The 25,986-nt window shown below is 45.7% G+C and overlaps 1 protein-coding gene across 1 annotated transcript in view; it reads left to right on the top strand.

Moving 5' to 3' along the window:
• Positions 1 to 2,070: 2,070 nt before the first annotated feature.
• Positions 2,071 to 25,986, top strand: part of LOC311520438 (neuronal acetylcholine receptor subunit alpha-7-like) — a 126,832-nt gene continuing 102,916 nt past the window's right edge. Inside the window, exons 1-2 of the mRNA XM_084627884.1 lie at positions 2,071 to 2,540; positions 19,948 to 20,087. Of these exons, the coding sequence (XP_084484010.1) occupies positions 2,462 to 2,540; positions 19,948 to 20,087 (219 nt within the window). The 5' untranslated portion in view covers positions 2,071 to 2,461. The remainder of the gene's footprint in view (positions 2,541 to 19,947; positions 20,088 to 25,986) is intronic.

The following is a 25,986-nucleotide window of genomic DNA, read 5'->3' as shown; positions in this document are numbered from 1 at the left end:
CCACAGGGCACAGAGCCCTGATGTGCCTAACGCTGACCATGGTTTGAGCCACTTCACTAAACACACTACAGTTTCACTGAGGATATTCTGTGGAGTGGGACAAGCCCAAGAGACACTGAAAGAGACCTGGGTAATATGCAACTAAACTGATTGTACCAACCCAGGGGAGATTCCTCACCCACCCTGGCCAGACTGGGAATAGAAGTTGGAGTGTGATTACACCGGATGTAGGGGTGTCACAAGATTATTGTTATATACCAGTAGCTGAAAGGCCATGCTCTCATACGTGTGTGTGTGTGTGTTTAAAAAAATTTAAAAAAGGCTAATAGCTTAAAAACTGGACGATAAATCCCAGCGATGCTTGAACCTGGAGCTAGTCAAAGCAAAAACAAGCTCTCAGCCATGCTTGTAGCTGTCTCCACCACTTCACACTGGTTCAACAGACATTTGAGACTTCAGAGTGATGCTTGGAGTTACTGTGTGCTGGTTGTGTTGTGCTTAGACAGTTGTGGGTGGCAAATAAAGGGTGGGTGCTGTGGGAGGGGGCTATGTGTGTTTGTGTTTGCTGGTTGTGTTGTAGTGTGGGTGATTTTGAAGATCTGCAGCAGCAGGGCCAAGTAATCCACCGTATGTGCAGTCTCCCCTCATACAACCAATGAAATTGTTATATTCAAATTAGTTGTAGAGTAAGGGTGGTAATTGGTTGAGTTACCTCTGATATCACAGTGGTCTAGGAGTCTTGGCATGGCACAGACATGTGGCATAGACACTATCACAGGGGTGTAATTCGTAAAGAAAATGGCTGAGAGCTTAAAAAATGAACAATAACAGATTGCAAATCCCAGTGATGATTTAACCCAAAGATATTCTGAACAAAAAGAGCTCTCAACCCTGCCTGTAGCTGTTTCCATAGCTTCACCCTGACTCAACAGACATTTTAGGCTCAGAGTGACACACAGAGTGACAATCCTGGAATTTTATTACATAGATTACGGTAGCCCTTAGAGGTCCCCACTAAGCTCAGGGCCCTATTGTGCTAGGCGCTGTACCAACACAGTGAGAGACAGTTTCTGCCCCCCCCAAGAACTTACAGAGGAGATGGAAAAAATGTGGGAAGGGAAACTGAGGCACAGAGCGCAGAAGGGCCTTGCCCAAGGTCACACACCAGGTCAGTGGCAGAGTAGGTCTCGAATCCAAATCCAAAACCCTACTCGCTAGACCAGGCTGCCTCCCCATGTCACACAAAGCCCTTCTGTTTTAGTGACAGTCAAAGCACCAGGTCTGAGAGAGGGTATTCCCTGGAGATGGACGAGCCCAACAGGTGCTGAAAGAGAGTTGGGCAGTAATGCACCCACAGAGCGGATTGCTCCAACCCAGGGGACATCCCTCACCAGCCCTGGTCAGAAAGAGAACAGCTGTGGGACGGTTCTTGGGGGGTCCGGAGGATCCCTTGAGGGGCTGGCCTGAGATGCCCCCTGCTGGAATCACAGCACAGAGTCTGACTCTGTGAAGTTGCCTTGTGGGTGGCAATGCAGGAGCATGCCAATCCATCCCAACTGCATCTCTGAGAAAGCGGAAGATGGAGGCTGGGAGAAGAATCAAGGAAAATGCCAGGTTTGAAGTGCACGTTATTCACGTCTAATATTTTATTGCTGGTGCTTGGCCATTAAAGTGGAGCTGCGAAAAAGGGAAAGGGACCAGAAGGTGTGCAAAAATCTCCTGGCTGAGAGCAAGCCGGAGCAGGAGCGAGGAGCATTGTAAGACAGCTGTTTGTTTCTGGTTGGAGCCAGGACTGAAGGGCTGCACTGTCATGCACACATGCAAAGGGGCAGAGTGAAGACAAGCTGAGGCCCCCAGGCCTCCGCTTTCTGACATCTGTGCTGCTAAAATCTGAACTTCCACACAGCGGAGGTTTTCTCTGCATTCAATTCCACACAGTGGCAGGCTCCAGTTCCCTGCTAGAAATCACACTGGCAGGTAAAGGGAACGGGGGGGCTGCAGCTCGCCTTGCCTGAGAAGTAGCTCTAGAGGCACTCTAGTACTTGCCTTGGAACCAAAGCTGATGTGCGGCCTCGGAGTTAGTTACAGACAGTGGGGACGTGGAACATCTCTCCCAGGCAGCGCTGGCCCTTTGCTGCCCCTCCCCTTTACCCACACCCCTCTTGTGCAGTCTCACTGGCATTTGTTTCTGCACTAGAAAAGGTGCAGAGCACCAGGAGAGAAAAAAAAAAACCTAGCAAGCCCTGGCATGCACTTGGATTTACTTAAGCTGCACTGAACTTGGCTTCCTTAGACTGTAAGGACAGCTGGGCACATGTACTTTCCTCCTACGGTGGGAAACTGGTTGAAGGGCTTATTAGCACTATTAATCATTGAATCTATCAAGCATTTGGTGCTGTCACAAAGACGGCATTCTGCTTTGCTGCCTGCTTAGAAGTGGCACTCCGATTCTGTTTGGACAATGCTCACTGACAAGTGTTTGGGATTTGTTTACTCCGGATTGTATCTATGGGCATCTTTGTTTCTGTCCTTCTTTAAAGGTAAGTTCTGTTTCATCTGCTTTGTTTTCATGGGAACTATTTGATTTCCCCCAAGAAATTCAGCTGTGTCTTTCTTTGGATTCAACTTTCTCAGGGCTAAATCCTAGATCCATGGAGGTCAATGGGAGGTTTGCAATTGATTTCATTAGGGAAAGCAGGTAAACAATTTTTATGAAGAAAACAATATCATCCTAGGAAATGCTACAGTGCACTGTTGCATTTCAAAATACACTCCTTCTGCGGTCTTATAAACAACTATGCTAGCCATACTTTACAGGAATGAGACATTTTAACTAGTGGCTAGATAGCATGATGAAGGGAATCGTATATCTGTCTTCTGGACATTTATAATTGCATTTTCACAGTACAAAATAAGATTAGAAGGGTTTCCAGAACTATTTACTACTTATGCATAATTTTATAAGGCTTGCCACCTATATAGACAATAGATTAAACTATTTCTGGTTCAATATTTCCCCTCTATTGGATCTTTTGCCTTTTAAAATATCAATGTTTTAAGCCAGTGAGGGGTACAAAGTTGCAAGAATCTATAAAATTTAATGCAAATTCCCACTAGCCTTGCAAGAATGGGAGAATTTTAATCTAAGATGAATTCAGTGCTTTAACAGACTTTGTAAAATAACTACCCTGTGCTATCAAATTACCTAGGAGTTGTTTGCTTCTTCGAGCAATGTAATGAGCTTGTAAGACTCATGAGAAAAGCTAAAAGGAGGGAAGTTGAAATTGCATCTGCCCTAAAAAATATCCAGTATTCCCCAGCTGAAGTTTTCTCATCAATTTCTAAATGAATGTGTTTCATGTAAAAACCTCTGTTTGTCCTAATTATTTTTCGACCATTGTTCTTGCTCTGAACATGTTGCAAAATTTAGCATTTCCCTGTGGCAGACTGCTTTGGCCATTTAGTGCCATATCTAGGCAGTGTCTCGGCAGAAAGCCTAGAGGTTGTTGCTTTCTGGAATGAGGCATATAGTGAACTAATTTCTCAACTACGTAGCACTATTTAGCCATGCTCTTTACACCTGAATAATTTCTCATCAGTTTATCTATTTAGCCTTACAAAACATACATTAGTTTCATTGGAGGGCTGAGAAGTGGGGTTAGGGTAACATGGGAATAAAGTATCCCCGGTAAATGCTCTATTACCCAGCTAAACAGAGTCCTGCTACTTTTGTTTGCAAGATACCTACATGGTACTTAAAGCACTGAAGTGATAGCCAGATGGGGGAGCTGTGAGCTGTTAATACCTGTGAATTTTGTTTGCAAGACACCTATATGATACTTAATGACATTTTTTTTTTGCATTGAAACACTGTATTTTAAATACTGAGATAATTACTAATTCATGAAGGAGCTATCCGATTTTAAAGAGGAATTTGCAAATAGAGCGCTTCTATTTCCAATAATGTATGATTTTCCTTTTATTAAATGTTGTTATAAAGTCACAACTGGCCACATTTACAGCCTGCTCCTGAGCTCAGGGGCGTGAACACATGATGGACCTGCAAGCTAGAGGATCCCAAGCTGTCCCAAACTGTATAGACAGAGAAATATTATTTATTAGCCCTATGAATTCTCTCTTTAGATTTGAGAAAAATGAAGCATGTGTCTTCTAGCTCTTTACCAATGCTGGAGCCTTTTTGACATTACACTTCAACTGAGTTCCTCAAGGGTTACACGCTGCACCCACATGAAAATCAAACAAGTTAATCATAATTAGCATCACTATAACAACAGTGTACCAACACACCAAAAAGGAATTCATGTAATTTCTTGCTTATTGCAAATCATTTCATGGGCCATTATATGGAAGGGTATGGAATGACCTACTCCTTCAAAAGTTTTATGCCATCTACACTTAAGTACCTCCTGTGAAAGCACCTCTGTGAACTCCCTCAGGCAGACCCTTCTGATGTGTAATTGCTTTGACCGTTAACGCATTTTTTTGAACATCTAGCCTCATTTTTCCTGTTTTTAGATATCGGGTGTAGCTCTTTGCTATCATTGCAAACAAACTCTGCAGTCTGCTTCCTAGAAGTAATGGGGAGCTCTTTCATAAACCTCATAGGTAGGTGATGGGTAGCCTGGGGTAAATTATATAGCAGTCAAAGGGAAGGGTGGAAGGATAGCTCAGTGGTTTGAGCATTGGCCTGCTAAACCCAGGGTTTTGAGTTCAATCCTTGAGGGGACTAGTTAGGGATCTGGGGCAAAAATTGGGGATTGGTCCTACTTTGAGCAGGGGGTTGGACTAGATGACATCCTGAGGTCCTTTCCAACCCTGATATTCAATGACATTGAAGTCACTTACATATGAAGGAGGATACAGAAGAAGATACTGCAGGAAAAGCAGCTAAGTTAAAACAGGCCACCCTATAATTCACTAATACATTATTCTGGCCTCTTGTCATTTAACTTATTTTCCCTTACATTTCCATGCACTCAGACTAACTTGTACCACTTGCCAACATCCAACTTACACCACCTCCTGCCTCACTCCTGAATTAGAGGCAGAGTGGCCCAGGGGGTAGCGTACTGGAGTGAGAATTAGGAAATCCGGCTTCCAGTCCCAGCTCTGCTGCTAACTTGCTGTGTATCCTTGGACAAGTCACTTCCTGCCTCTGTTTTGCTCCCATCCTTTGTCTGTCTCGTTTTAGTTAGATTGTAAACTCGTTGAGGCTTTAGAGTAACAGCCGTGTTAGTCTGTATTCGCAAAAAGTGAGCTGTAGCTCACGAAAGCTCATGCTCAAATAAATTGGTTAGTCTCTAAGGTGCCACAAGTCCTCCTTTTCTTTTCTCGTTGAGGCTTATAAGCCTCTTACCTTGTTTTTGTACGGTGACTAGCACAACCGGGTCCTGAACTGGCTCTGACTTCTAGGCGCTACTGTAATACGACTATCAATTCAGCCCTAAATGTCAAGGCTGTAAAAAAACATTTCCTTCTTAGAAAGATGTCATTTACTTGCACCTTCAATTTGGACTATAACTTACAGAAAATGCCATCATTGTGGGAAATGATCTGTGCCTACCAATATTCAGCAGTTAAATAGCGGGAGAAATCATTTACAGTGATTAAGAAAAGCAGAACAAACACCAGACCTTGAAACTAAACAGAAGGGACAATGGATTCAATTTTTGAAAACATTGATTTTCCAAAGTGACTTTGGCGCCACTGAAATCAATAGAGGTTAGGAACCTATATACTTTGAGAATCTGGGCCTTAGACACTTAGGGTATGTCTGTACTGTAGTTAAACACTGTCCTGCGCCAGTTGGCTTGGGCTAAGGGGCTGTTTAATTGTGGTGTAGCCATTGGGGTTCAGGCTGAAGCTTGAGCTCTGGGACCCTCTCACCTCGAAGGCTCCAGCCCCAGTCTGAACATCTACACCACAATTAAACAGCCCCTTAGCCCCAGCCCCACAAGCCTGAATCAGTGGCACAAGCTGGCTCTGGGTTTTTAATTGCAGTGTAGATATACTTTGAGGGAGAAATCTTGGCTCCACTGAAATTAATGGAAGTTTTGTCATTGATTTCCATGGAGCACGGATTTCACCCTAAGTTCCACTGACTTTCAATGAGACTTCGGGCTTTGGGGCTAGGGTGTCCCCACTCCAGGGTACTCTTTCTGCACTGGCTACTTTTCTGACCCACTGACCATTACATATAATTTAAAGCAAATGCAAGTTATTTAATCAACAATTAATTTTAAAAAGAATAAGGAAAAATGGGAAAGGTTAAAGGAAACACATCAACCTGCTCTGTGGCAGGGAACATCACAAACAGTGTCTCTGGAACGTCCGGGCAGTTCACAGTCTGTTCCTTGTAAGTCCCAGGCCTCCTGCTCCAGCCCTGGCTGTGCTGTAGGGATGCTGTGGGTTGGACACTTGCTCTGGTGGTGGCCACACACTCTCAGGCTCTAAGTGGTAGGACCCTTCTTCCCAGTGTCGCCCCCGCCCTGTCGGGGTTACGATCCAAGCCTGGCCTGCAGAGCCCCTTGGCTGAGGCGTCTCCCTGTGCTGGGCCCACTGCCCAGGGTCCCCCTCGGTCTCCCCAGCTGCTCACCGCACTCAGCTCCAGACTGATCCAGCCCCAGCTGCACCACTCTGTCTCAGGACTGCTGCTGCTGCTCTGCCTCCAGCTCCCTGGGCTGCTTCTCTGGCCCCTCTGGCTCTGGTTGCTGCAGCTCTGCTCCCGGGACAGGTCTGCTCTGCAGACTGCTTCTGTGACTCTGCTCCCAGCACTGACCTGCTTCCTGGGCTGCTTTTCTGGCTCTGGTTGCTGCAGCTGTGCTCCCAGGGCAAGTCTGCTCTCTCTGGGCTGTTCCTCTAGCTTTGGGGCTGCAGCTCTGCTCCCAGGACACAGGTCTGCTCTCTCTGGGCTGCTTTTCCAGGCACTCTGGATCTAGCACAGTTCTGCTCCCCAGCTCAGCTTGAGCCCCTGCTTTCTCCTTAGCTCGGCCCCACTTTGTCTGATCCAGGCAAATCCAGCTCACACAGATGACAGGACCTCCCTGGCTTCCTGACTCCCTGATTAGCCTGCTCGCCCTGTCATTCAGGCTGACCTGGAGCATTGGCCTCTCCCCATTGTTCCTGGGGGCTGTCAGTCTCAGGGTCCTCATTCCCCATTGACCCTTCCCCCTTTTTAGTACTGGGAGCTAGCAACTAAAACACCCCCACTGAATGTTAGTAAGGGGGCAACAGTGCCTTTACACTTGGCAGGGCTTATTTGAACCTTCATAACTTTCTAAGAGCCTTTAAAAGTCAATATAGTTATGAGAGGTCAGTTAATGCACTGAGGGAAAAGGGATTTACAGCACCCACTTCTATCCTTAAGATTAAAAAACCCTTAGATCATTCTGGGTGCAAACAGAAACAAGGTCTAGGGCCAGGTTTTCAAAACAGTTCAACACACATGAGCTCCCACCGAGAACAGAGACCCCCTCCCGATTCATTTCCCCCCCCCAATCGAGAACAACAGCGTCCCCCTCCCACATTCCATCCCCCCATTGGGAACCAGGGTGGCTGCGGGGTCCTGGCCATGGGTATGTCAGCGGCTCACAGTCAGTAGGGATGAGTTTCCTGCAGCTCCCATTACATTAATGGAATCTGTTAAGGACTGCATCAGTGAACGCCCTCTAAAGTTCGGCTCCCCGGCCATAACCCTTGAGGTCTGCAGTGTTTCCAAGCTTCAAGCTGTGAGACCTTTGGCTGCCTAAGGGTCTTAACCCAGGGCTTGTCAGGTCCCATGCACAGCGTCCCACACCTCCTTCCACAGAGCCTAACTCTAGCTACCCTCAGCCCACCAGGAAAGAAGTTCTGCATTGGTGGGGCTGAGTGTTACACGAAGAAGGTGGTGCAGTCAGAGTCCATGGTCACTTATAAGGCAGCCAGTGGGGGAAAAACAGTCTTTCATCCCCAGGAAGAGGTTATTGAGGAGGTAGCTGCTTAAAGGCCCCATAGGTTCATCGCTGACCGACCACCCCCCGTCACTGTAAAGGTGTTTCTCCTCACGCACACAAAGATTCTGCCTCAGAATCAGTTTCAGATGTGCCTGTCCCCAGACTGGCCTTGAAGGTGTAAACTCCTGCTCAAACCCAGGCCCTGCTTTGCTCTCAGGGAATAGCACGGTTGTTCAGGCAGTCCTGTTGGTTCTGCTATCATATGGGCACTCTGTTGCCCAGGCCCGCTGACTGGGGGAGGGGGGCAAAGGGGGCAATTGCCAGTGGCTCAGGCAATTTAAAAGGGCCCAGGACCCTTGGCCGCCACCACCGGTAGCTGCGCAGTTGGGCTAAGGCAGGCTTCCTGCCCACCCTCGCCCTGTGCTGCTTCTGGAAGTGGCTGGAACGGCCCTACGGGTGAGCGGGGGGGGTCTCTGCGTACTGCTCCTGCCCCAGCGCCAACTCTGCAACTCCAATTGGCTGCCTAGGAGCCACTGCCAGAGGGGTGTGCCGGTCGCTTTCAACCCCCTCCTGCAACCAAACTCCCTCCCAGAGCCCAACCCCGCACCCAAACTCCCTCCCAGAGCCTGACCCCCCCCACACACCCCCTCCCAGAGCCCAAGCCCGCACCCCCCCAACACAAACTCCCTCCCAGAACCTGCACCTCCTCTTGCTCCCATACTAACTCTCAGAGCCTGCACCCCCTCCCGCAACCAAATTCCTTCCCAGAACCTGCACCCCCTCCCGCAACCAAACTCCTTCCCAGACATCATGCTCAGGGCCACAGAAGGCATAGGGAAAGACACTCCCTGCCATGAGTAGCTTAAATGAAGCTTGTGACAGACCCTACTTTCCTACTTCTACAGGCCACTTCCACCTGTGGTAGTAGGGAAAAGATCAAGAAATCTTGAACAGAGAGAAAACCTGCTTTCAATCAGAGGCCTCTGCATCCGATGAGAAAATTCCCACAGCAGGCTGGCACAGCCATTGGACACGGGACCAGTGAGAAGGAAGCCTGCAGGCTAGGGTATTCCATGAGAAAAGGGAAGTGCAGAAACCTGACAAGGGATTTCTTTGCTGAGAGAGCACACTCTTCAGCCTGTTTCTGATCTCACATGCACAGGTGTAGCACCACTGACTTTGGTGGCTGTGCTCCCAACTTAGATCAGCATTGGGCCTTACAGTTCTTTGGAGAGGAATCAGAGCATGACTGTAGTTGCCTGGGGTCCAGTTCTATTCTTGCTTCCAATGGTGCAAATCAGGAGTGACTCCATTTAAATAAGTGGAATTACAATGGCATAAAACCTGCTTATGCAAAATCAGAATCTGGCCCCTGCACCCACACTGCCCCAGAGTACCTGTTATTGCTCCTATTTCTGCTCTTGGAAGAGAATTATTCAAATAGGTCAAAGCTGACATGGTCCTCAGTGTACCCCGGTAGCCACGAAGGCCCTAGTTTTCACACTGTTTGCCTTCCCCATCAGGTCTTACAAAAAGATGGGAGTCGGGGTCTAATCCTGCACTCACAGCAAAGACAACGGTGTATGGCTGCTTGGAAGCAGAGAGACACACGGTAACAAAACATGATGCTCCAAAGGAGTCATTGACATTGAGAAAGGACTTGTACAATAGGCCACACGTCAAGACATGGCTAATGTTCAGACACTTGATGTGAAGATAAGCAAATCAGATCAAAGCCAGCCAAAATAAAATATTTCGACCAAGGGCTCTAGATCAGGTCCTTGCTTGATTAGTTGCCAGCATAACTGGATCAGCCAGACAGGGTCATAGCGCTCCTCATCAAGAGATTCTCAAAAGCAGCATCTAACTTCAGTCTGGAATCTTAGCTTGGCTTTCAGAGCCCCCCTCACCCACTCATCCTTCAGAGCCCTGAGCTCCGCTGCCTCATTTTCCTTTCCATCGAAGTAGCCCTTTTGTGACAGTAATCACTTCCACTAGCAGGATTTCAGAATGAGGGGCTCTGTCCGTGGTCCTCGTCCTGCTTCCTCCATACAGACAAATCGAACCCTAGCTTAAAATCAGAAACTCGGTTGTGCCTGCTTAAACCAGGGCTGAATTGGATACAAAGGGATTTACACCGTCTTTGATTCCGCAGTGTCTAAAAGCAAAAGCTGAGCACATGTTTGATGTTCAAGACCCACCCAAAACTTCTATCAGAAAGTACACAATCCCTCCTAGACATCCTCTGTCCACTTCAACCCACCAGCGAGAGGGAAGAAAGCACTAATGGCTACATGACTTAAAGCAGGCACTGCCGAGACGTCCCTGTAAATCCACAGATGTATATTCACCTAGGCCAATGGCCGTGTCACAGGCTACACAAGGCTACACTTCATAGGAGGAAAGGTGTGTAGCTTTTCCTTCAGAAAATTGGCAGTCACTGCTGTCTAAATTTCACAGTGGCATTGGCAGACAGGGATAAAAAGGAGAAATAAATTATTGTGGCTTAGCTGATCATTAGGGTGAGTTTTTTTAAAAAGCACTCAGCATTGGCTCGACTCCAGAATTAATGGTAAAACTCCTGCTCTTACTGGCTCTTCCAGGTGACTCACAATTTCTCGGGACACAGTATGTGGTGTGCGCAGACTGCACAGCAGTCAGGAAGTTCTCTGCTCTGTAAAAAATTAGGGTACCGAGTAATGTGATATTTACAAGTACTGCTGTCACTTTGGGGGCATTCCGCTTGGCAGGGATTGAAGGAGGTGGCTCTGAAATGTGATTGGTGAAAACTAAAAAGCTGCTTTCAATATAGGAAGAGTGATTTTGTGAGTAGGGTACATCTACACTGCAATGAAAAACCCTGTGCCAGCTGACTTGGGCTCGTGGGGCTTCACCTTAGGGGTTGTTTAATTGCAGTGTAGATGTTCAGGTGTGGGCTGGAGCCTGGGCTCTAGGACTCTGCGAGGCTGGCCAGCTGTGAGTGTCTAATTGCAGTGTAGACACATACCCTTCACCACTGGCCTGGGACTCAGGAAATCTGGGTTCAATTCCTGGCTCTGCATCCTGTGCAACTTTGGAGAAATAACTTAAGTTTTCCCCCTGTAAAAGGAGGATAATACTTTGTTTCTTTCACCCTGGTCTGTCTTGTCTATTTCAGCTGTAGGCTCTTTGTGTCAGGGAATGTCTCTCAATATGTGTTTGTATAGCCCCTGACGCAATGGGGCCCTGATCTGAGTTGGGGTCTGTAGGCCCTACCGTAATAGAAACACTGTTTGTATGACTATCGTGTGTAGGAGCCCCAGGAATGGACCAGGACCCCTGGCGCTGTACAAAAAGAATAAAGAAAAATAATGAAAGAAACGTCAGTCATATCTGTACCTGGATATCTTACTATCATCATCTCTGAAATTCTGCTCACATCTACACTGCCCCAGCTGCTCCCGTGCTGAAATCCTTATCCTGGCTCTATACTGGCTCAATTCTCAATGGTCTTCCCAAATCTCCAGCATGTTCACAATGAACCTGGTGCCAAGTAGGCTTTTCACACCTACAACATATCACTCCTATTCTCAGACAACCCCACTGGCTTCCTGCAGCCAGCTTGAAACTGAAAATAAAATAATACCTAGCTTGTCTATAGCATTTTTCATCGGTGGATCTCAGATTGCTTTACAAAAGCATCATGATTTCCATTTTATAGATAGGGAAACTGAGGCACAGTGAGGTGAAGTATCTTGCCCAAGGCCACATCAAGAAGAGAACTAGGGTCTCCTAATTCCCAGGCCTATGTTCTGTACTAATGGTTCTCAACCAGGGGAATGTGTACCCCTGGGGGTACTCAGAGGTCTTCCAGGAGGTACATCAACTCATCTAGATATTTGCCTGGTTTTACAACAGGCTATATAAAAGCACTAGCAAAGTCAGTACAAACTAAAATATGATAGACAATGACTTGTTTATACTGCTCTGTATACTACATACTGAAATGTAAACACAATATTTATATTCCAATGGATTTATTTTATAATTATATGGTAAAAATGAGAAACTCAACAATGTTTCAGTAATAGTGTGCTGTGACAATTCTGTATTTTTATGAGACTCTGAAGGTTAGAATCAAAGACTATACAAAAGGGAACTAGCTGAAAGAGAGTTTAACCAAAGACAAGAAATACTCAAGTACAGAGCATACATGTTATGAGGCAATTGATGAGAGAGAATTACAATTTTCATGTCTAAACAAGGATACAATTTTAAGAGTACTTTGTCTTTATGGACTAAAATCCAAAGGAAAAAGGACTTAAATAAAAGAAAGAAAGGGCTTACAATTGTGGGAAAATGCCATGACACTGACTACACATAAGAACAAAAGCAGAAGGGAATATTGGTATTTTGAGGGATTAAATGACATGCTTTACATTCCCAGAAATCTGCAGAATACACTAAGTAAATTTATGCATGCACATGTCTGCCAAAGTGGATTGAATATGTTGCATTTCTTCAAAGCTGGTTAGATTCCTAGTGAATATTCTAAAACAGACACACCTGAAAAATATTTTATGCTCCATACCTTCACATTTTGCCTGGATCATCCCCACTATCTGTTTCATTATTCTTTATTTCACATCCTTGGAAAAAAAATCCTTACATTTGTTTATTCCATACGAAAACTTCATAGTGGAAACTAAAAACCCTATACGAATCTATGGAGAAACCACCTGAAAGATAAACATGTAAATGCAAATATCCCATAAGATTCTAGAAGGGCTTTTAGGATTGTCAAGTTCCTTCCCCACTCTGAACTCTAGGGTAGAGATGTGGAGACCCGCATGAAAGACCTCCTAAGCTTATTCTTACCAGCTTAGGTTAAAACTTTGCCTTGTCCTTGAACAGAATACTGCCACCACCAAGCGTTTTAAACAAAGAACAGGGAAAGAGACCACTTGGAGATGTCTTCCCCCGAAAATATCCCCCCCAAGTCCTACACACCGCCTTTCCTGGGGAGGCTTGAGAATATTATCCTAAACAATTGGTTACAAAATCATCAAAGACCCAAACCCCTGGATCTTGGAACAATGGAAAAATCAGTCAGGTTCTTAAAAGAAGGATTTTATTAAAAAAAAAAAAAAAAAAAAAGAAAGAAAGAAAGGTAAAAATCATCTCTGTAAAATCAGGATGGAAAATAGTTTACAGGGTATTCAGATTCAAAACACAGAGGATCCCCCTCTGGGCAAAACCTTAAAGTTACAGAAAACAGGAATAAACCTCCCTCTTAACACAGGGAAAATTCACATAAAACAAAAGATAAACTAATCCGCCTTGCCTGGCTTACCTATACTGGTTGCAATATTGAAGACTTGGATTAGGATGGGTTGGAGGAGATGGATTTCCGTCTGGCCTCTCTCAGTCCCAAGAGAGAACAACCACATAAACAAAGAGCACAAACAAAAGCCTCGCCCCCCAAGATTTGAAAGTATCTTGTCCCCTTATTGGTCCTTTGGGTCAGGTGCCAGCCAGGTTAGCTGAGCTTCTTAACCCTTTACAGGTAACAGGATGTTGCCTCTGGCCAGGAGAGATTTTATAGTACTGTGGTTACCCTTCCCTTTATATTTATGACAAGGATATCTCCATTTTGCTAAACAGATGCTTCTTTAGTTTTCTTAATACCGTCTTGCTGTATAAGCTTTCCTATCAGATTGAGTGATGTCTGAATTCACTATACAAATAAATCCTACATCCTGGTATAATGAGATTGATGTTCAAGAAAGGAAAATTTGGGGAATTAAGAATATATGATTGTTTAAAAAAAAAGAAAAAGAAAAAAAAAAGGGTATGGGCAAGAGAGAAGGGATCCATCAGGAATATGCAGATTCAGTTAAAGGTTCAGATTCAGAAAAGGTAAGGGCAGCAAATAAGTAGAATGAGTTAATGATAGCCTAAGGGGTTAAGGGCTTTTACAAATAGATCAGGAGACAAAATACTAGAGAAGCAGCAGTGTGATGGGAAGAGGAATGAAGTTAATGATGATTCAAGAATGCTGAGCTACAGAACTGCTTTAAGATCTAAACGTCACTCAAACAAAAGCAACGTAATAATTGGTGGAGACCTGGTAACAGCGGTATATATAATAAAGGAAAAGGAATATTTTTGGAATAGTCAGGGAGGACTGGACAAAGGCCTGGACAATATCAATAATATGAATCAAGTAATAACTGTCTGTGTAAAGTTCCTCCGCTAAAGCAAAAAGAGGGAAGTAGAAACAATTAAAATAATTCAGATGAAATCACCCTCTAAAAGCTTGAACACATAAGACATACCAAAAGAATTAAAAAAAAAAAGTGGGGAAGAAAGGGAGGAAGCAATAAATGTGGCCAGCAGAACTCAGATTAAAACTCCCTAACTTTTTTTTTTAAATCCAAAAGATGTTATTTGGGAGTGGGAAGGGATGTGCCGAGACGGATTTCAAGGAGGAGCAAGTTCCAGACCCACTAGGACCCAATAGAACAAAAGCCCAATCACCTACCAAATTCAGATGTAAGTCAGATTACAGCAGCACCTCAAGAGCCTACCCAAGATCAGGGGCCCATTGTGCTGCGTGCAGCACAAACACAGGCTGCGTCTACACTACACACCACTGGTGGTGGCACATAGTGTACGTGTAGCTACACACTGGGTGGGTCCACACTGCGGCGTGTAGCTACCTGTGTCAGTGAAAGGCTCTGGCAGAGGGGGGGCAGGGAGACACTGCATGGCTAACAATAGCAGCCTAGAGAGGGAGGCACACCTTGGGTGAGCAGAGTGTGTACTCGCCTACCCACCCACACCCTTCAGGCATGTCTTTACTCCCCTAAGCCGCTCCTCACCAGCTCCCTGGCTGTTTATAGCCATGCTGTATGTAGTCTCCGTGCGGCCTACAGAAGCATGCAGTGCAGAAGTACCCACAGAGGGAGAGATTGCCTTCCCCAAAGAGCTTATTTCTACATAGACAAGACAATGGGTGGGAGGGGAGATAGAGGCACAGGAGGGAAAGTGACTTACCTGAAGTCACGCGTCAAGTCAGAGGCAGAGCCAGAAGCAGAACCCAGCTCTACTGGATCCCAGTCCAGCGCCCTATCCAATGGGCTGCACAACAGACAAGGGGGATGGACAGACGGGAGAGGAATGCTCAGTGGTACAATCCATAAATAGTGCCTGCTGTCTGAGCACAAGGCTCCAGCAAGAGGTTCTCAGATACAGCCAGGTCCTGCACCTTTAAGGGCTTTAAAAATCAGTGTCAGGTTACACTTTGAATAACTTTACAATCAAAGCAGCTAACCAAAGGGTACAGAGCCCTGGAGTCCTAAGGAGACTATGCAACATGCAGTACCACAAATGGGCAGCTCTTCCCGGGACGCATGCTGCTGCCAACTCATACTAGACTCAACATCACCTGAGCCAGGAGCACCACTGAGCGCTTCTCCTGCATTGTCTCCCCCAGGCCTTCAAAGCACTTTGCAAACGCCAATGAACTAAGCCTCACAGCTACCATTTGAGAGTAGGACAGTAAGTATTATCTGTACGACCCACACTAACACAGTGTGGCTCTGTTTCCCTCTAGTGGCTAGACACTTACAGAGGTTTGAGTCCACAACCTTTGAGCTTAGGAGGCCAGTTAATTAAAGCTAGCCCTGTTCCTCCTCTCTCTCTTTTTGCACTTCTTTCCTGTATCTCTTCTCAGCCTTGGACTGATGGGCCAATTGAGTTCGTTACTCCCAGTCAGCTTCTCCTGGGGCAGTAATTGGCCTCTAAGGGATCAGAATGCAGGCTCACCTACTCACTCCCTGCACTCGGTCACACTTGCTTACTAACTTCATAGAGTTTAAGGCCAAAGGGAACCATTAGCTGATCGAATCTGATCTCCAGTGTATCACAGACCTTTACATTTTACCTAGTTACCCCTGTCACTTGTGTTTGGTTCAAATATTTCTTCCAAGGCTTGATCTGAAGACATGAAGAGATGGAGAATCCACCACTCCCCTTGGGAGTTTGTTCCCACGGTTAATCACCTTCACTGTTAAACATTTGTGCCTTCATTCTAATTTGAATTTGTGCAGCGACAGCTTCCAGCCATTAGACTAAAGAGCCCATTAGCACCCAGTATTTTCTCCCCCTAGAGCCTTTTGGGATCGTCTATTTTATCTGCAGCACTGCCTATAGTTAAGGTTGCCTTACACTTTCTGTTATAAGACTGGTTTCAGTTGCTTATAACTTTGCCAGACTTTCCGCTCCCAAGCTTGTTCTCTGCTTGAGGTTGAATTAAAAAAAATTCACAAACAGGGGTCAGCCATTTCCATGAAGAAAGTTAAGGGAAAATACATTGTGTTGCCAGCATTTAACTTTTTTCCAATCCATTTCTTTGAAGAACTCCAGTGCCTCTGTGATTTGGAGCAAAAACTAGAAATGAGGCAGGAGGGTGGTCCTGGGGTCAGAGGGGTGCATTGTGCTCCTCACAGAAAATCCACCCAGATCTGGCAAAGTTAGAAGCCTTTGCACATGCTCAGATATGGTTCATCTTGCTTCTAAAATCTCGGAATGTTCCAACTGCACTGGGCACCCTCCAGCCTCACTGCCGTCATATGCACCGAGGGTACTTCCCAGCTCCCACCACCTTTCATCCACTCTGAGCATGCTCATAGGCTCCACAGTGCTTGGCTCCGCATGGCGAACAACAGCAGCAGCCGCCTCTGTAGCCTAGAGGAAGGTGCGTTTGGTTGGAAGCCAGCAACAGACCAAAGTGTCTCAGCATTTCTACTGACTAATGGTAATATTTCTGGGTATCCAGGCCTTTTTCTTGAGCCAGGCCTAATGCCTCCACCATAGAAGGGAGACAAGTATCGTTCCCACAATGAGGTAATGGCAAAGTTGTGCATTATCACTTCTGGCAGAGCTGGAACACATGCACATCTAATATGGCAGACTATAGTCACACCCACACAACCTTTTAGAATGAATAGGGCAAATCTGTGTGCTTGGTAACCACACTGCGCAGAAAAGGCCAAGATTAGTACCCAGAAATTCTGATTCAGGCTCTTCTACTGCTGGCTGGGGAATGGCTAAGTAAAGCACTAGCAAAACGTGTACTGCATTCCCCACCCCACAAAGGCTAGTCCACATATAGGATAACAACCTACTACTGCTACCAGTTACTCCTTTGTCTCAAATGGTAGCAGTCTGTGTTGTAGATCTAAAGGTCCTGCATTCAGATCCTGATGATAACCCAGGAAGGTGTCAATCTGGTTCTAAATAATGGTATTACTATTTTATAGCTTTCTTTATTAAAAAAAGAGAGAGAGAGAGAGAGATAGGAAATTGCATTTTAAAAAAACCCTATGTTAAAGGCCATTAAGGTCGCAAAATCAAGCATTCTAATGCCAGGAGATGCCAGATTTAAGGTTGACTGTACAACTTCAAATCAGCCCCCTTGTGAGTATGCATTACGATACAGTCTTTAATTACATAATCACATTTTCCATAGCACCCCTGCCTGATTAGTGCATACATTAGTGCATACATAGTGCATTAGTGGATAGTAAAAGAGGCCATTCTCTTGTGCTTAAAGACAAGAGCTCTGGGTTCTATTCCTGGTTCTGCTACACACTTCCTGTGTCATGTGGGGCAAGACTGTACCACAATGCATCTGCACAAGGGAAGTGAATGATGGTTTCATCTCATGTCTGGTGTCACTTTTGAGCAATTGACTTTTCAACTTTACCATTCTTCCAATAGTTATTTTGGATGCAATTTCATACTGGCCACCGGAAAAAAGATCCAGTCCCGAAGACCGGGGCCAGATTTGTGCAGCTCACTACCAGTCCCCAGATCCAGAAATTACAACCTCCTGTTATAGAAAAATGCCACAATTTAGTTCATTCCAACTTCACACCATGGAGTTTTTGGGGCTTTAGAGAGAGAGAAAACCAATCATCTCCCTGGTGACCGAAGCACTGAGGATTTTAAAACTGTGCTGGTCTAATTTTTCTAAAAAAATTATTTTAATCTGTCCCCAATCTCACCTCTCTTCCTGCTCAGAGGCTGCTGCAACAAAACGAGATGACAGCCTGATTAGACAGGCCAACCATTTGTGACACCAACAGCTGCCTGGGCAATTCGCCAAGAACCTCCAGGCTCCAAACTGCATGCAGATGTACATAATTTCATAGATAAAAAATGAAATGCGCACAAACACATGGCTACAAATCCCAACACAATGGGCTATATAATCACTGGGATATGTTGCTCGTCTCCAAGTTGAGCGGGCGCCAGCAATTGCCCAACACTGAGAGAGGACACAAGATCGGATGATAATCATAGACTATCAGGGTTGGAAGGGCCCTCAGGAGGTCATCTAGTCCAACCCCCTGCTCAAAGCAGGACCAATCCCCAATTTTTGCCCCAGATCCCTAAATGGCCCCCTCAAGCATTGAACTCAAAACCCTGGGTTTAGCAGGCCAATGCTCAAACCACTGAGCTGTCCCTCCCCCCATAATGGAGGACTTCAGCTGCCAAAATATTAACAGGCCCATGAAGGCACTGTTTTGAGAAGAAATTTCTCAACCCCATAAAGAATTGCTTCTTGGAACAGAGGATGCAGGAGGAGATATGTTTGACTCTGTTCTAAGTAATACACAGGAGAGCTTGGTTTAATGAAGCTAAAGGACACAATGGTAGCACAGTATACACTGTTGTGGATAGAGGGATTTTCAAACGCTAGCATAGAGTGGCTACTGGAGGGGAAAAACACAAGCCAATTTAAACAAAGCTAAGGAGGCAAAACAAGGAGTAATGGTCTCAAGTTGCAGTGGGGGAGGTTTAGGTTGGATATTAGGAATATCCATGTGACACACATGGCAGTTGAGGCTACGCAGGTTATCGAAGCAAAGAGCTGTAGGGTTTTAAGAGGAATGAGACATTTATATGGGGCTAGACTGTGCTTGTTTGGCACAGGCCTGTGTTGAGGGGCAGCAGGGAGGCACTGAGAGAAATAACACCTCCCACAGCTCTACTCCTTTCGCCTTGGTAAATTCTGGCTGCAGTGAAAATCAGTGCAAATTTGGGCATTGACTTCAGGGAAGCCAGGTGTGCTGGTTAGCACATGGGGACATGAAGTCATAGCTCTGTCTATTTCCCACCCGCTGCAGCATCCCTACAGGAACATCTTGATAGCAAGCCTGCACCTCCCCTGAACAAAGGCTGCAATTCTGCCCAGCCCCTGTGAGCACTGCCAAGGGCAAGGAGGAGGCTCTTTTCTGCCTCCCCCAGACATGCATGGTCACAGAGGGCCAGGCCTAATCAGATCCATTGATAACAAGGACCCCACAGTTAACTTAGATAGGATAAACACACATACAGATGTCAATGTAATGCCAGCTCTCGGGCTTCAGGACACAATGCAGCCACTCAGAGCTGGGCGAAGTTTTTTTGACGCTTGGTTTTTGCCTTAAAAAACAATAAAAATGCATTTTTCAGTGCTCTAGAAGTATTTACAAATTCAGGCAGAATTCTACTAATAGTTTCAGCCAGGAAATTTTTTTTTTAATTTTTTGAAATGTTTTGTTTCGAAACACAAATATGGTTGGAACCCCCCCTCCTGCACCCCACAAAAGCGGAAACACCTGGAAATGACCAAATCTAAAACCACATTGTAGTTTGGGCTTTCCTGCCGTAGAGAGCTTCAGCTGTGTGTTTTGTCATGTGGCAAAAAGATTCCTAGCCAGCTTATATACCTCTAGTTCTTTGGCTGCTCCGTGATAGAAACACATGCAGTGCACGATGTTTTATGAAACCATAGAATGGAAGATGTGTTCGATATGGGCAAACTTGAGGAGGTCTTTACTTTCTGGGAATCTGCTTCTCTGTTTTAGAAGATCAAAATAAGCTACGGAGGATTCAGAAATAAAATGGACTTTCTGATCGGGCCAGATGATTTATGTCACCATCTTTTTTTCCCCTCCAAAAGTTTCCCAGCAGGGTGAAAACCAAAGGCGTCTGTACAGAGAACTGTTGAGGAACTACAATCGCCTTGAACGCCCCGTAGTGAATGATTCCCAACCTCTTGTTGTTGAGCTACAACTTTCTTTGCTGCAGATAATCGATGTGGTAAGTCAGCGGCAATTCTGCTTCTTGGGCATAACCTCATTAAGATAACGAATTCAGCTGCTGTTGTAAATGGTGTAGGGACGGCATGTTGCCTCTTAATCAGACTGTTATAGAATGGAATTTGAGAACAGAATGGTTTGGATTAGGGATTTTGCAGAATGCTAACACATGGGTTTGTCACTTCGGAATACTAATACCACTCTAAATGCACAAATGTCCCTGACAAGATGAGAAACGTGTTGATTAATTATGTAGCTTTTTAATGATATTACATAAAAACACTGTACATCTAAACAGCTTATGAGCCATGTGTTACTACAAATTAATAAGCATGTGCTATTCCCAGAGCCAGCCTCCAGGCTGTAGTTATGGGCCCTGTGCTATTTCTGGAGCTACTCCTGAGGACGTGTGTGGCTATTTGAGGCAATACACAACAGGGACACTGGAACAATTTGTATAGTGGGGGAGCTGAATGCCATTGGACCAAACTGTAAACCCCGTATATGAGGAAAAGCACTCCAAGCCAGGGACTGCAGCTGCACCCCCAGCACCTCTAACTCCAGTACCCCGATACACAATGGCACCAGTTTGCAGAGACGGCAGTGCCTGTCTGTCTACAAAAACTGGTATGGCTGGTACTCCAACTCCTCTGCCAAACAGCCAGGTGGCAACAGCAGCTGCTTCTTGCTGGCAGGGCTGGCTCTAGGATTTTTGCTGCTCCATGCAAAAAAAAAATTTTTTTGCCCCCCCCCGCTTTTTTTCGTGACCCCCCACCCCCGGCTCCACCCCAACTCCGCCCCTTCTCAACACCTTGCCCAAATCCCCAGCCCCGCCTCCTCCCCCGGGCATGCCCCATTCCCCCCCCGCCCAGCTTCCTGCGGCTCCCCTGGCACTGCACTAGCTCACCTCCACTCCGCCTGCTCCCGTGAACACGCCGCCACTCCGCTTCTCCCCCTCCCGCTCAGGCTTGCTGCTTCAAACAGCTGTTTGGCGCACGGCAAGCCTGGGCGGGAGGGAGGGAGGAGCAGCGACGGCAAGCTCAGGGGAGCAGGTGGAGGCCAGCTGGGGCGGCGGGGGCACATTTCTAGGGGTGGCATGGCCTAGAGCCGGCCCTGCTTGCTGGCTTCTGAGCATGCAAACGAGGGTGGGGGAGTGCAGAGTGCTGTTAGTCATGAGTGCAAGATGCAGAGAGAGAGAGAGAGAGAGCAGGGGAAGGGGCCAGCTGCAGCGGAGTGGGTGTAGATGTAACATGAAGCACCCTATGAGTCACTGGCAGCAGGGGTCAAACCTAGACCTAGAGAATCTTAAAGCCTGAGCTGCTACTGTAAGCGCTAGAGGCCCTTTCTGTGTTAGCCAAGGCCTGGCAGAGTTGGGGGGTCAGGGGGAAGATATGCCCCACAGTGAACTTAAACATGCAAAATAATCCAAGTCAAAATCTCCCCTCCACGGTGAGGAGGGTTTCATTGTATAGAACAGCAGCTAACCCCCCCCCGAAATAGTCTGACCCTTGCCTTCTAAATACAATATATTCCCTAGACAACTGACTGCATATGTAGTGTCTGCCCACTACATTCCAGCCCCTAGAACTACGGTGTGCGTCTTAGCCTTGTCCTCTGCATGCATTGACACACCACCACCCTCTTTTTATTGTTATTGGCAGTCTTTTATTTTTAAACAAAATAACGATAGAGTTTCTTGGTTTTCTACCAACCTGAGGAATGACGCTGTACTATTTTAAAAAATCATCTATCTTGTCCTCTAGCCCAAGGATAACTTGGGGAGAGGGGGAATTACAGAAACAGATTTTCTGGCATGCCCCAAAAACAAGGCCCCTTTTGGGGGGAGGTTTTTAAAATACCTAGATGAAAACTTCCTTTGAGAGCATTTCTTTAAGCACTTTATCTCCCGGATGTCATCCTGGCTGTTCCAGTGAATTTAAATTTTTATATCTCTTGTGCATGAGCCAAAGTAGGAAAGATTTACTTTATAAAAGGAGGTCAGCTAAGCAGTTATATGCTTTAAAAACAAAGCTTTTGCTCTTTGTCTAATGCTCCAGATGTTGTGGGGGCATTAGCTCTGATCAGGAATGACCTCTTCCCAGACAAGCATGCTATAAGTCCCCTCTGCAGCACTGATCATTAGAAAAGGGTCCCAGATCCAAACAAATCCAAACTTGGGGGACGTTCAGACCCTAAGACATCCATACAGCGTCCATTCAATTAAAATAAAAACAATTCTAGCCTGGCACGATGGCAGCAAGAGACAGGGTCTGGAGAATATTAGAATCCCTGCTTTTGCACATGACATGAGGGTTATGTCTTGAGATCCAAAAAAGGTCACCAATTGTACCATGTTTTCAGCCTCAATTCCGGTTGATTGACAGACTAGCACTGAATTAAACCATTTATCTTCTCTTCCTAAGTGTCCATTCCCAGGGATGCAACCTTGCCATCTGTGCAAATCAGAGAAATTATTTTGTATAGAGGGTGCCATTAAAGTGGCTTGCTTCCCCTTATCCGCTTCATAGGAGGAGAAGCTGTCCATCCGCATTGCTTAGGAGCCGATTTAGCAAAGCACTTGTGTCCAGCCTTTTCCAGCACAGCACTGAAAGCATGTGTCTAAGGCTATGTCTACCCTAGAGAGCTTACAGCTGCACAGCTGTACGGATGCAGCTCTGCTGCTGTAAGGTGTGTTTTTTCACACCCCTGAGCAATGTAAGTTTTGCCAACATAAGCAGTAGCGTAGGCATGGCCGAAGTGCTTTGCTGAATCAGGCTATTTTCTGCCTAGAGAGCAGCTGCTTTCAAGTTGAAGGGCACGAGTAGCTCACCACCTTTCTCAAATATCTTTTCTAAACCATCTCTTGTTGCCAGACTCTCATATTATTAAAGATGCAAGGTGGGCGAGGTAATATCTTTATTGGACTAACTTCTTTTGGTGAGACACACAAGATGTTGAGATTACACAGAGCTCTTCTTCTGGTCTGGGAAAGATATTCCATGCATCACAGCTAAATACAAGGTGGAACGGATTGTTTAGTATAAGTAAAAAAAAAAAGGAGGACTTGTGGCACCTTAGACACTAACAAATTTATTTGAGCATAAGCTTTCGTGAGCTACAGCTCACTTCATCAGATGCTTATGCTTAAATAAATTGGTTAGTCTCTAAGGTGCCACAAGTACTCCTTTTCTTTTTGTGGATACAGACTAACTTGGCTGCTACTCTGAAACCTTAGTATAAGTGGTTAGCACATATTGTAAAGGGACCATTCAAGGTAGAGTGGCTTGTTAGTACCTCTGCAGTCATAGGACTGAGGGGGTTAATGGGTTACAGATTGTTGTAATAAGCCATAAATCCAGGGTCTCTGTTCAGTACCTGATTTTTAGTGCCTAGCAGAGTTATGAATTTAAACTTCCAGGCTTCTCTTTTGAAAGGGTTGTGCAGGTTTCCTTTAAGGACGAAGATGGAGAAGTCAGACAGAGTGATTGCTTTGTGAAAAGTGTTCAGCCACAGAGGATAGGTGTTTTTTGTCTTATCTTCCTGTGTGAGATCATTTGAGAACATAGTGATTCATAGAAGATTAAAGTTGCAAGAGACCTCAGGAGGTCATCTAATCCAACCCCCTGCTCAAAGCAGGACCACTCCCCACTAAGTCATCCCAGCTAGTGAAATAGTGTTTCCTAATATCCAACCTAGACCTCCCCCACTGCAAATTGAGACTATTGCTCCTTGTTCTGTCTTCTGCCACCACTGAGAACAGCCCAGCTCCATCCTCTTTGGAACCCCCCCTTCAGGTAGTTGAAGGCTTTTATCAAATCCCCCTGCACTCTTCTCTTCTACAAACTAAATAACCCCAGTTTCTTCAGTCTCTCCTCATAAGTCATGTGCCCAAGCTCCTAATCATTTTCATTGCCCTCTGCTGCATAGTGGTTCGGGACTATTTAGAAAAGCTGGAGGAGCACAAGTCCATGGGGCCAGATGTGCTGCATCCGAGAGCGCTAAAGGAGTTGGCAGATGTGATTGCAGAGCCATTGGCCATTATCTTTGAAAACTCATGGCGAACGGGGGAGGTCCCGGACAACTGGAAAAAGGCTAATGTAGTGCCCATCTTTAAAAAAGGGAAGAAGGAGGATCCTGAAAACTATAGGCCAGTCAGCCTCACCTCAGACCCTGGAAAAATCATGGAGCAGGTCCTCAAGGAATCAATTCTGAAGCACTTAGAGGAGAGGAAAGTGATCAGGAAGAGTCAGCATGGATTCACCAAGGGCAAGTCATGCCTGACTAATCTAATTGCCTTCTATGATGAGATAACTGGTTCTGTGGATGAGGGGAAAGCAGTGACTTTAGCAAAGCTTTTGACATGGTCTCCCACAGTATTCTTGCCAGTAAGTTAAAGAAGTACGGGCTGGATGAATGGACTATAAGATGGATAGAAAGCTGGCTAGATTGTCAGGCTCAATGGGTAGCGATCAATGGCTTCATGTCTAGTTGGCAGCCGGTATCTATTGGAGTGCCCCAAGGGTTGGTCCTGGGGCCAGTTTGTTCAATATCTTCATTAATGATCTGGAGGATGGCGTGGATTGCACCCTCAGCAAGTTTGCAGATGACACTAAACTGGGAGGAGAGGTAGATACACTGGAGGGGTAGGGATAGGATACGGAGGGACCTAAACAAATTAGAGGATTGGGCCAAAAGAAATCTGATGAGGTTCAACAAGGACAAGTGCAGAGTCCTGCACTTAGGACGGAAGAATTCCATGCACCGCTACAGACTAGGGACCAAATGGCTAGGCAGCAGTTCTGCAGAAAAGGACCTGGGGACTACAGTGGATGAGAAGCTGGATATGAGTCAACAGTGTGCCCTTGTTGCCAAGAAGGCCAATGGCATTTTGGGATGTATAAGTAGGGGCATTGCCAGCAGATGGAGGGACGTGATCGTTCCCCTCTATTCAACATTGGTGAGGCCTCATCTGGAGTACTGTGTCCAGTTTTGGGCCCCACACTACAAGAAGGATGTGGAAAAATTGGAAAACATCCAGTGGAGGGCAACAAAAATGATTAGGGGACTGGAATCAGGACTTATGAGGAGAGGCTGAGGGAACTGGGATTGTTTAGTCTGCAGAAGAGAAGAATGAGGGGGGATTTGATAGCTGCTTTCAACTACCTGAAAGGGGGTTCCAAAGAGGATAGCTCTAGACTGTTCTCAGTGGTAGCAGATGACAGAATGAGGAGTAATGGTCTCAAGTTGCAGTGGGGGAGGTTTAGGTTGGATATTAGGAAAAACTTTTTCACTAGGAGGGTGTTGAAGCACTCGAATGCGTTACCTAGAGAGGTGGTGGAATCTCCTTCCTTAGAAGTTTTAAGGTCAGGCTTGACAAAGCCCTGGCTGGGATGATTTAGTTGGGGATTGGTCCTGCTTTGAGCAGGGGGTTGGACTAGATGACCTCCTGAGGTTCCTTCCAACCCTGATATTCTATGATTCTATGATCTCCTCAGGTCCACAGATGCACAAAGGGCCCTCTTACTTCTCTGCATTTCCAGGTAGCCACATCACAGGCCAGAAGGGATCATTGTGATCATGTGGGCTGATTTCCTGAATACTACCAGCATGTATCATTTTACCCAGCCATTCCCTTTTAGAGAGCCATCAGGCTTGATTTAAAAAGACTTCAAGTAATGGAGAATTTATTACATGCCTGAGTAAATTGTTCCAAAGGTTAATAACCCTTACTGTTTAACATTTGGGCCATATTTCTAGTCTGAATTTATCTAGCTTCAGCTTCCAACAATTGGATGTTACGCCTTTGGCCATGAGATTAAAAAGCTTTCTACCGTCAGAAATCTTCTCCCCTCCTTATAGACTGTCATCTAGTCACCTGTTAACCATCTCTTGGATAAACT

This window comes from Lepidochelys olivacea (assembly GCF_965140295.1).
Source record: "Lepidochelys olivacea isolate rLepOli2 genome assembly, chromosome: 5".
Taxonomy (NCBI): domain Eukaryota; kingdom Metazoa; phylum Chordata; order Testudines; family Cheloniidae; genus Lepidochelys; species Lepidochelys olivacea.
Note: the sequence above shows the minus strand (reverse complement) of the source record. Positions and strands in the feature narration are given on the sequence as shown.